The sequence below is a fragment of the Haliotis asinina genome, chromosome 2 (genome assembly GCF_037392515.1).
Source record: "Haliotis asinina isolate JCU_RB_2024 chromosome 2, JCU_Hal_asi_v2, whole genome shotgun sequence".
NCBI lineage: Eukaryota > Metazoa > Mollusca > Gastropoda > Lepetellida > Haliotidae > Haliotis > Haliotis asinina.
In genome coordinates this window covers 60,160,239-60,172,733 of record NC_090281.1, presented here as the reverse complement: position 1 = coordinate 60,172,733, position 12,495 = coordinate 60,160,239, and the positions used below count along the sequence as shown (strand labels likewise).

Genomic DNA, 12,495 nt, shown 5'->3' with positions numbered 1-12,495 from the left:
GATTCAGGTGCTGTGTATTTGATTTTTATCTAGTTTATGAGGGGCGGTGGGGTAGCCTAGTGGTTAATGTGTTCCCTCATTACGCTGATGGCACTGATTCATTTCACCACATGGGTACAATGTGTGAAATCCACTTCTGGCGTCTGCTACTGCAATATTGCTGGAACATTGCTGGAAGCAGCGTAAAAACCCAACTCGCACACTCTAACTGATGACCATTCTCCTACATAGCTGTTGGAGATAGTTGAAGGACTATGACCCAGTGAAGATTCCAGGTACCTCTTCAGAAAGTGATCTCAGTGTTACTGCTCTTGTAAGCATAAGGTAAAGGGTTTCAATCTGAAGCTGTGTGGAACAGAGCAGAATTGATCTCCAGAACTTGTGCTGGACCTTGATGATGATGCCCAGTGCCTTTTCCTACTATGTTCCTTCACATATGTTCACCTTGTTTTAGTGTCTTCTCAGACAGGAAACATGGACATCATCACATGAAAATATTTTTTATTCAAACGTTCTGTTGCACAGCAAATTCATTGGCGGCATTGTGTGAATAATCAAGTTGGCAGTTACATAAATCAAGTGGCCTCTGCCCACTACAGTCATGGAGACCTGAAGGTGAGTCTTGAACCCCTGTGTCAGGATCACTTAAACATAGACAAAGATGCACAAAGACATTCAGACACATCTAGAGAAACAGACATTCAGACACACATATAGACAGAAACAGACATTCAAACACATGCTAGCAGACAGACATTCAGACACACATACAGACAGAAACAAGAAGAGACAGAGACATTCAGACACATGCAAGCAGAAACAGACATCGAGACAGATATATAGACAGAAATATGTGCAAGCAGAAACAGACATTCAGACACATACATAGACAGAAACATACACTGAGATACATGATAGCAGAAACAGAGACATTCAGATGCATATATAGACAGAAACAGACATTTTCAGCTACATGCAAGCAGGAGTAGAGATATTCTGACAGAAAACAGACGTTCAGACCAGTGTTTGAAATAATTTTTCAGTATCACTCGCAAAAAAGGCTGGGAAGTTTCAAAAGCTACTAGTTACAGACGGACAGAAACAGATATTCAAACACATACTGGGACATTTAGCCATATCTACAGGCAGAAACACAATGAAAGAGGACGAGGATGATTCAGGTTTTTTAAACAACCTGAAGTTCAGTTCTTTCATACTTATGCAACATCTTATGAGCAATAGCTCTTTCTAGAATTTGTCAAGTGGATTATTAAATAAATATTATATTTACAATGATCATTATTAAAATCATCAGCAAAGAAAATTGCATCAGGGCTAGACATAGATGTTAACCTTTTCAGCCCCCGACTAGTGAATATCAAGTCAGACTAGTTGTTTTTCTCAAAAAAACATTTCCGTAACAGCTACTCCAAAATGATCTGTGGACTAATCGAGTATTACAAGTATGTCTACCTCTGTTACATTGAACATCAGATAAAATAAGTTGTACAAAATACAAACAACAATATCATAATTTTTCAAAAATAAATTATTGACATAAATAACTTTCATAAAAATTAGCAAATGTACTTTATGTAGTTTTCATTCAAAAACTAATTTCATGTGATATCTCCACATTTTCATACAGAAACTAATTTTCATCTGATATCTCCGCATTTCAGGTGTTACATGGAGTGCATGCTTAACATCCTCAAGACATAGCATGCACAAGATTGAAACTAGTGGGTAGGGAAACTGATAACATTACACGGAAGTAAAACACTGTATGAGTCTATTGTTAGTCTTCTGTGTCATGTGTAATCACTGAACATGCATTTTGGGATTGTAACAGTCAGCACACAGGGGTTGGATGAATTTCCACTGAACATCCTGAATGTCATTCATTTGGCACTGTACAGGCTGTACGAAACAAAATAACTGTATGGCAGTCAACAGTGTTACACAGGTTACAATATTTAGATAGAAATCAACACAGACACTGCATTTTTTGTTACTTGTTATACTTCACATATACTACCAGTCAAAAGTTTAGACTCGCCTGTGTAAAATGTAGCCACTTACTTCAGTCGACTGTTCCAAACTAGATTTTGCAACATATTCCATTCTGTATAAAATATCGTTACACATGAACTGATGTATTGTAACACAAACTTGTAACAATGAAAGGATTACAGTCACAAGTTCAGTAAATGATGAAAATCATTGAAAATTGGTAAATTCTTACACCAAAACACATGTATTTTAGCAATTTGATACGTGATCCTCTTGCAATTCATCTGCATAAAATTTGTAGTTGGTTGCTCAAGCTAGTGGAGAAATCATTTCCGATGTAAACATATGTAAGTGAGGCTATACTTTGGGTGGGTAGTATAACTGACTGCACAATGAATGACCATATGTGAATCAGCTGCCATACATGAAGATGAATGTAACATACATTGACAGAAAGCTATTTTTTCAATACGGATAAGTATTTATGAGTTATGAATTTGTTATGATCAATTTGTTACATATGAATGTATGATACAAAATGAATTGCTCTTGAGTTTCTACATATTGTGGGGCAGTAAGGGTAGTTTAGTGGTTAAAGCATTCACTCTTCATGCCTGAGACCCAGGTTTGATTCGCCACTTGGGTACAGTGTGTGAAGTCCATTTCCAGTGTCCCTCACTGTGACATTGCTAGAATATAGCTATCAGCAATGAAAAAACAAACTCACTATGTAGGGTGTTTATGTCAATAGTGCATATATCTTCATGGAAATTTCAATTTTGACTTGAGTTGACTGTAAAAAATGTTAGCTTTTCAAATCCAAAAACTCTTTCATAAGTTGTGGTAGAGGAAGACATTTGATTGCATCTGGAATTGTTTCACATGACACTGCAGCTAGTTGTCTACGGACTGCACAACGACACAGATGTTGTAGAGTAGGCGTGGCACTATTCTGTGCTAAAGCTGTCAGTTTCGGGTGCAGGTAGTAAGTGAGATCATTGTCATTATCTCCCAACACTCCAGAGGAGACTTGCAGATGAATGTGATGGACAGATCGTTGAAACAGTTCCAATATTTTGTGGCATCTCTCGCCATCGGCCATCAGATTGTCAGAGTAATGGTACTTATCCAACCAGGAAGAAGATCGAATCGATGTGAAACTGTTAAGGCATGTGACAATATACTGAATTGGATTGACTGATAATGAATCGCAGTCTGGATCCATAGCAACTGTTGGATCCGCACCATATCTTAGTAACATCAAAACAAGCTCAGGCTCTTTTCTCATGGTTGCAGCCATTAAGGGCGACAAGGTTTGATCTTCTCCCATGGGTTGGGTTAGGAAAGATCTTGTTTTGTTGTGCGACGTGTTCCTTTCCCGTATATCCTTCTCGAGATTAACACTGTTTTGAACATAATATGTCAATGCTGGAATGACAATGTCACTGAAGTTGCTAGAAGTTGCTCTCGGGTACAATGTGAACGAGTGGATATTCAATGACCCACTTCTTGGGAATCCCATGGTCACGTGACTTTCGTTGATGATGCTAAAAATAGCATGAAGATTTCCTTCGCACAGAAAAATTTCTCGAATAAGCTCACTCACAACCTTTTGAGATCTCAAGTCTAGTTCATAGCAAAGTCTTAATGCAATGTACAAGGAGTTGTGGGTATAGTTAGTGCAAGTTACTCCGTTGGCTCGAACGAGCTCTGTTTTGTGAGACTTGATCAAGCTGTTTACGAAGGCCGACAGGGCAAGCTTTGACTTGACCGTGAAAGTCTCATGATTGTCAGATTTTCGATTCTTTTTGATCGATTTAGTCCATTTCATGAAATTGTTAATTGTAAGATCAAACGGTTGGGTCTTTTTACCTATTCTGTGCTCCATTGTGTGCTTCAGTTGTGTCAGTCTTTCAGCTGCGGTCACGTCGTCTGTTTTCCTCCTTCACAGTCTGACATCAACACAGGAACTGGGAAGTTGGAAACCCATTTAGCGAAGTTATTTCACTAAAATCCTGCCCTGTCACAAATGAAACGCTTTTGTTTCCAAGCAGCGGCATGGCCGATCTCTATAAAGGCTTGCGTTTACGATCGATCCAGACTTCCATATTGGTTTTGCCTCTGTGTTCAGTGCACAGCAGACAACCGGTTATAACACGTACGCGAGTTATCGTTCTTTAATGTGGTGATTGTCATGCCGCTTCGAACATTTTCACGTTACAACTGCACTGTACGTTCGTGTTCATTTCAGCGGCACGAGCAACAACGAGTCTCTAAAATTAACATATTTTACTGAAACAAGCTCATAGTCAAAAGATTTAAATAAAATGAAAAGGAGACTGACTTCATTTTCAGAAGCAGTGGAAATTAAGACTTGCCACATTTTCTAGACTTGCGTGGGTTTTCATAGCTATATTTGCTTCAGGGTCTGTATAATTGACTATTTAGCGACACACATCACAATTAAAACTGCATGTGAAAAGCCTGTAAATTTTCCTCTCGACCAAGCAAACCGGTGATTGATACCATGAAGACGTCCCACGCCGTCGGGGTATCATGACATAACCAAACAGACTGATCCGGGGTATTGTTTATGACTATGAATATTGCTTGTTGGGGACGTGTCTTTGCCCTGAGTGCATGCAACACATTAAATAAAGACTTTAGTTCTACACTGTAACCCGGAAATACTTGTGTCTATTATGTAGATGAAAGCACAAGGAACACCTCAGCGCATAACGAATGGGTGTGTCACAGTTACATCGACTTTTCAACAATGGACTGTCAGTGGATATTATCAGCCGAATGTAGTTCAGATTAGCAGGGGCAATTTCAATGTTTTTGTCTTATATAATCAAAGGCAAACAAAGAAAACGCATCACAAAACATTTTAAAACAAGCTGGAAGTTGCGCCTGGGTTTAGAATCTATAAGTTAATATGGCGCACACGCTAGACAAGCTCTGGTTTGGTTGGTAGCGAGAGCTGTCGTTCATACCTTCAGTCACTGTTTTTAACAGCTCAGACTAATTATTTAAAGGCATCGTCATTTTGCGGCGTAAACAAACAGCAAGAAACAAAAAAGTTCAACAGATGCTCTAGAAGCTCTCCTAAAATGTCCCACACCATCAAGTTCTGCACAGGGGAACTCTCGCCGTGGAGAGTGTGAACGGGTGAGTGCGTTTAGTACTCAGCAATACTCCAGTATATGGGGTCTTTAAATACTTGACAATGTAAGTAATCGAGTCTGGACCAGACAATCCAATGATCAACAGCATGAGCAGCGACCTGCGCCGTGGAGAGTGAAGTTCGGGGATATGGGTTGAATCCGAGTGCGCAATGCTTTCTCTCAAAACGCGCGTTGTAGGGGGTGCTGCACGAGTACAGGAACACTCGGACACATAGTATAGCGGATACACCAGCTGGTTACAAGCACAACAGGTGTTGAATTGTAATGTGCATATCTGCTACACAACATTGGTAATTGACATTTCTTTGCCCTGGAAGATCGTTCATCGATATATCTGCAAGAAAATGTGACTGTAATTGTACTTGTAAAGCGTTATCGCCGATTAAAAACCGTTGATACACTTGGTGTCAATCTCGAGGGCGCGTTGTATTATAAATCTCAACTCCCTGGGGTGCATACAACTCATGCAGCCATTAGGCGCACCGAGTTATTGCGACTTTCCCATCCTAACGAGGAGCCTGTTCCCAGCTGGGTGGAATGGGACTCATGGTGACAGTACTTTGTCCTTTATTTACTCCACGTTGCTGTACCCGCAACACGTTGTTTGCACGCATTCTAGTGGCCACCATCTGCTCAAATACCAACTGCATGGGTTTCTTTTAAGAGTACAGTTCAATGTACCATCCACGAGGGGTTGTAACAAAACTGAAAGAGACTGCACTCAAAAATGACACCAAGGTTTTTTCACACCAAGTCACAGGTGGACTCGATCTCGACACCTCGATCTCGCTAGATCACTACCCTAGTGCCTTAGACAGCTCGTCTACCATGCCCCAATATTGTCACATATATCTCCTGTCCATGTAAACAGAGTTACAGTACGGATCACTGACGGTCATGAAACACCGATGAAGAATCACACTCTTACCAACTCTTGCCGACTTGTCCATGGTCGAGTGCCCACATACAGGTGCTTTGTGTGTAGTGATGTTATAGTTGTTATATACCATATTGTTGATGATATTGTACAACATTGATATTCAACCACCATGGTTGAGTTACTGTGGCTGCATGGTAATAAAGGAGCAACATCTTGTTTTACCGCCTGACTTAACAAGTCGTATGTTTGATATACTTACGGAATGTATAGCCAGACCGGGGGGATCTTACCAGCAGCTATGACAATGTAATAGTATAGTCCTTTCAACAATGGGTTTCAAGACGGACAGATAACTGAGTCAACTGAAGAAGTTGGATAATGATGATAGCTGGCAAGAGATAACAAAACACACATGATGAGCAATGGGCACGTGTGTTGAAGCTGATATAAATTGAAGGTTCAATTTCCGAAGCTGCCTGAATGAGTTTAGTGTCATACCGCACTCAGTATTCCAGCTATATGGCGGTACTCTGTAAACAACCGAGTATGGGCCAGACAATCCAGTAATCAACAGCAATGAACATCAATCAACGAAATTGGGATACGATGACGTGTGTCAACCAAGTGTGCGAACCTGACCACCCAATCCCGTTAGTCGCCTCTCATGACAAGCATGGGTTGATGAAGATCAGTTTTAACTCGGATCTTCACGGGTTCTGCGGGATCTGCATGTGACACGTCACAATTTAATTCTGGACTCACAAAAGTCCAGAAACTGTCCGCATTGCTGCCACTTTCAGACAGGGACTGGACAAAATTAAACAAGTGGTTGTTATGAATATATGCTAAGGACGCAAAAATGAAAGAAAAACATTTCGAAAACTCAGAATTTAAACTTGCTTTCCCATGGACAGGCCCATGATCCATGTTTTACAACGTCTTGGAGGTTGTAAATGAATGAAAATACGTTTATAAGAATCATGATGCAAAATTTAAATCTTTTGAATAAATTCAGCTTATTTAGATCTTTGTATGAAATATCATGGCTGTGGGCGAAAATATTAACTTTTACTCAAACCACGGTTATAAATGTCAGTCCGAAATTGGGCGGAACAGTTTGACCCACTTGCAAGCTAACTTAATTTCAATTTTATTGTGCTTTGCTTTGCAAAACAACATACGTCAATGTCTGTGTAAGGAACATGACATTTGACAAAATTCGTTCTACGAAAACACAATGCGAAATGATTCAGTTTATCTTTATTATCAAAGTTCGTTGAAAAATACAATTAAAAAATCACTGATGAAAACAGTTTGAGTGTGACTTTATTAATATTTATTGTCACGTCAGCTTTACAGTTAAACATCGATAAGGAATCGATTGACAAATAGAATCTCACCCTCGTGTCTACTGATATCAAATAAATCAACATGAGTTGATAAAGTAACAAATATCCGATGCTTGCCGAGGACATTTTTACCGTTATCAACGAGTGTTGATAAAATTGATATCAGTAGACACGAGGGTGAGATTCTATTTATCATCGAAAACTGTTTTATGCAGTCACGTGATGCGTTGGCACCACATACGTCTTTCCCCGAGGAACACACCGTATGCCCAGGAACAGAATGACACGCTGACGAGACACCAGTTAACATTACGCGAGAAAGAGCATAATGGACACAATGCAATACACCACACCTAGTTGAGTGGACCTATACTTGCACAAATACATGTAACTGACCACCCGAAGTCTTGGAAACTGTACTGAAAGTGTTTTGCCTAAGTGCTTGTTCTTTGTGCGATAACTAGGGAGCAGCTGCACTAGCAACAGTCTTTAATCTTTCACGTGTAAACTCATTCTCTGCATATCATCACTATTTCCAGACAGTAATGTAGATTGTCTCGTTATCTGGGCCATGTATCGTTTTTCACCTGCACGCCCACCTTAGCCTAGATAAACTTGCGGGGCTGATGGAATTACTGCATTTGGTTAGTGTCATGTATATGAGACCTGTCCAATGTGTGAACGTTCAGCTACAGTTATCGTTGTTGGATCTTTGTTTTTATATTCACTTGAAATCTACATATCAGAGCCATCTCAGAGGCCCTCTCTTGCCCACATTAGATGGACATCCTGTGTTTTTAACGGGCACATGCCAGTAAATGGATCGCAGACTGCACACGCAGATGATGGACCGTCTTAGTGATTACAAAATGTTGATCTTTATTAACTATATAGATGCTATCTATGCTTGACAAGTACATTTTCTCGTAATTTCATGCTATTTTTTTAAATGTGCGAGATGTTATTACTGTATCACAGTTGAATGAGCTTGAAATAAATTAAATTATGTTTCAGTATACTTCCATGTATTTTAACCATATATTTGCAATAAAAAATGCCACCAAATGGAAATATTTTCGTCCACAGGCGAGATTCCACATTGCTTTCATTTCTTTGTCATAATACATACTTTCATTCATTTACAGCCTCAAAACAATAAAAACACTATGTATTTCGCCCATGGGCGAATTTGTTTTAAAAGTCGCCCTAAATTAGCAGAATTAAGTCAAAATGAGTCGAATGTTGCGTCATGACACTCATAAATATACCTTCATTCCTTTACAACTTCCAAAACATGGTAAAGCGTGTATTTTGAGTAAAAGAAATATCCTTGCCTATGGGTCAAAATTCACCCATGGGCTAGCAAGTTTAAATTTTGAGTTTTCAAAATGTTTTTCATTTTTCCATCCTTGGTGCATATTCATAACAACTGCATGTGTAATTCTGTCAAATCCATTGTCAGAGAGTTGCCACAGTGCGGAGAATTTCCGGACTTTAGTGAGTCCAGAATTACATTTCAACGTGTCCTGTGCGTGTACAATAACTGAATACCGTCCAATCAGCGAGTAATTTTTGCCAGATATTCTCCTCGCCGCCACCTCACCAACTATGAATCTTAGCCAAAAGTTTGGTTCGTCAATAAACATGGTCTTTACGCCAACACCCCTGGTGTGCCTACCCCAATCTTTGCTGTCTTTGTGATCGGCAACATCATAGGTATCCAGGCTAAAACCCGGTCTGGACAGAACCTGTTTTAACGATAACCTCGATAATCACCTATCTGTAATTGTATGGAATTCCCTTTTGATAACAGTGAGTGAGTGACTGAGTGAGTGAATTTGTTTGTTTTACGACGCGCTCAGCCATCTTCCATCTATATGGCGGCGGTCTATCCGGTGATCAACAGCATGTACAACGATCTGCGCAACTGGGAACCGATGACATGTGTCAACCAAGTCAGCGACACTGACCACCCGATCCCTGCAATCGCCTCTTACATTACGACAAGCATAGTCGCTTTGCATGGCAAGCACGGACTGCTGAATTCCTATTCCACCCTGGACCTTCACGGGTCGATAACTGAGGCTGAGTTGAATCTGCGCAATGCAATTAAAGAAATGAGACAATTATGTAAATGTCTATTTATAGGCCTGCCACTTCACATTGTCAACCAGCACCCTTGAATTTGCCAAACATTCGACAACACCTCAATATCAGCTAAGTGTTATTTGCAAGCAGGACTCTTCACTGTTGAGATATAAAGACGAATTGTGAAAAAACAATATACTACTTGCATGTTTTCTTGCACGACCCTGCAGATTGGTGTGTGTGTAGTTTGTGTGTGGCTGTCTCAGTGATGGAGAGTGTCCTCTTGAAATCAATAACAAAGGCTGATACATGAAAGCTGATTACATCCTCGCGACAGATCTATATCAACTGTGTTTAACTGGATGCTACTTTCAGGTGTGTTCATACTTGATTAGAAGTTGTAATATGACGTGCATGACGTCACCATGAGCGTGCACCATGCCGCCAGGCATGAGACTGAGGGGAGGTCGTTGGGTACTTCTGCGCCCCTCCATGCAGCTAACACAGATCACGTTGTGACCCGAATCAGTTTATTGGTTTGTTTGTTTAACGCCTCACTCAGCAACATCCCAGCTATATCATGGCTGTCGACCTGATAAGACAATAAAGTGACTGACATAATGAGTATCAGTCTACGTGATTTGGATATAATGACATGCATTAAAAAGATCAGCGACCCTAACAGCCCGATTCGATTAGTCGAATTAGGCATGGGAACTTCTCACCCCGACTGGGTGAGAAACTTAACCAAAAAGGAACATGGTGGCTTCACAATAAAGACATAGAGATTGATTGGCACATCATACACATCTGCCCCGATGGTTTGCTTGATGGTGTTCACGGTGGTGCTTTCCATGGTGTTCCCGATGGTGCTTCCCATGGTGCTCCCAATGGTGTTTCAAATGGTGGTCCCGATGTTGTCACCGATGCTGTTTCCAGTACTGGTCCCGATGGTTTTCTTGATGATGTTCCCGGTGGTGTCTCCCATGGTGCTCCCGATGGTGTTTCAAATGGTGGTCCCGATGTTGTTCCCGGTGGTGCTTCACATGGTGCTCCCGATGGTGTTTCAAATGGTGGTCCCGATGTTGTTCCCGGTGACGTCTCCCATGGTGCTCCCGATGGTGTTTCAAATGGTGGTCCCGATCCTGTTCCCGATGGTGCTTCCCATGGTGTTCCCGATGGTGTTTCAAATGGTGGTCCCGATGATGTTCCCGGTGGTGTCTCCCATGGTGCTCCCGATGGTGTTTCAAATGGTGGTCCCGATCCTGTTCCCGATGGTGCTTCCCATGGTGTTCCCGATGGTGTTTCAAATGGTGGTCCCGTTCCTGTTCCCGATGGTGCTTCCCATGGTGTTCCCGATGGTGTTTCAAATGGTGGTCCCGATGCTGTTCCCGGTGGTGCTTCCCATGGTGCTCCCGATGGTGTTTCAAATGGTGGTCCCGTTCCTGTTCCCGATGGTGCTTCCCATGGTGTTCCCGATGGTGTTTCAAATGGTGGTCCCGATGATGTTCCCGGTGGTGTCTCCCATGGTGTTCCCGATGGTGTTTCAAATGGTGGTCCCGATGTTGTTCCCGGTGGTGCTTCACATGGTGCTCCCGATGGTGTTTCAAATGGTGGTCCCGATCCTGTTCCCGATGGTGCTTCCCATGGTGTTCCCGATGGTGTTTCAAATGGTGGTCCCGTTCCTGTTCCCGATGGTGCTTCCCATGGTGTTCCCGATGGTGTTTCAAATGGTGGTCCCGATGCTGTTCCCGATGGTGCTTCCCATGGTGTTCCCGATGGTGTTTCAAATGGTGGTCCCGTTCCTGTTCCCGATGGTGCTTCCCATGGTGTTCCCAATGGTGTTTCAAATGGTGGTCCCGATGTTGTTCCCGATGGTGCTTCCCATGGTGTTCCCGATGGTGTTTCCAAATGGTGGTCCCGATGCTGTTCCCGATGGTGCTTCCCATGGTGTTCCCGATGGTGTTTCAAATGGTGGTCCCGATGATGTTCCCGGTGGTGTCTCCCATGGTGTTCCCGATGGTGTTTCAAATGGTGGTCCCGATGCTGTTCCCGATGGTGCTTCCCATGGTGTTCCCGATGGTGTTTCAAATGGTGGTCCCGATGCTGTTCCCGATGGTGCTTCCCATGGTGTTCCCGATGGTGTTTCAAATGGTGGTCCCGATGTTGTTCCCGATGGTGCTTCCCATGGTGTTCCCGATGGTGTTTCCAAATGGTGGTCCCGATGCTGTTCCCGATGGTGCTTCCCATGGTGTTCCCGATGGTGTTTCAAATGGTGGTCCCGATGATGTTCCCGGTGGTGTCTCCCATGGTGTTCCCGATGGTGTTTCAAATGGTGGTCCCGATGCTGTTCCCGATGGTGCTTCCCATGGTGTTCCCGATGGTGTTTCAAATGGTGGTCCCGATGCTGTTCCCGATGGTGCTTCCCATGGTGTTCCCGATGGTGTTTCAAATGGTGGTCCCGATGCTGTTCCCGATGGTGCTTCCCATGGTGTTCCCGATGGTGTTTCAAATGGTGGTCCCGATGCTGTTCCCGATGGTGCTTCCCATGGTGTTCCCGATGGTGTTTCCAAATGGTGGTCCCGATGTTGTTCCCGATGGTGCTTCCCATGGTGTTCCCGATGGTGTTTCAAATGGTGGTCCCGATGCTGTTCCCGATGGTGCTTCCCATGGTGTTCCCGATGGTGTTTCCAAATGGTGGTCCCGATGCTGTTCCCGATGGTGCTTCCCATGGTGCTCCCGATGGTGTTTCAAATGGTGGTCCCGTTCCTGTTCCCGATGGTGCTTCCCATGGTGCTCCCGATGGTGTTTCAAATGGTGGTCCCGATGCTGTTCCCGATGGTGCTTCCGATATTATTTTCAGTTGTGTTTCCAGTGGTGCTTCCAATAGTGCCCCTGATGGTGCTCCGATGCTACCCCCACTGGTGCTTCCGTACTTATGCCTACTGCTGACAATTTTGTATTATAAATTTAAAAT

The 12,495-nt window shown here is 42.6% G+C and overlaps 2 protein-coding genes across 2 annotated transcripts; one reads left to right on the top strand and one right to left on the bottom strand.

Annotated features, from left to right (window-relative positions):
• Positions 1-10,438: 10,438 nt before the first annotated feature.
• LOC137271928 (uncharacterized) lies at positions 10,439-11,467 on the bottom strand. Its single transcript, XM_067804310.1, has one exon. The coding sequence runs from the start codon at positions 11,465-11,467 to the stop codon at positions 10,439-10,441; it is 1,029 nt and encodes a 342-aa protein (XP_067660411.1).
• A 10-nt stretch (positions 11,468-11,477) lies between these two features.
• Positions 11,478-12,470, top strand: LOC137271927 (sine oculis-binding protein homolog). Its single transcript, XM_067804309.1, has one exon. It carries the CDS (start codon positions 11,478-11,480, stop codon positions 12,468-12,470), a length of 993 nt encoding a protein of 330 aa, XP_067660410.1.
• Positions 12,471-12,495: the final 25 nt, after the last annotated feature.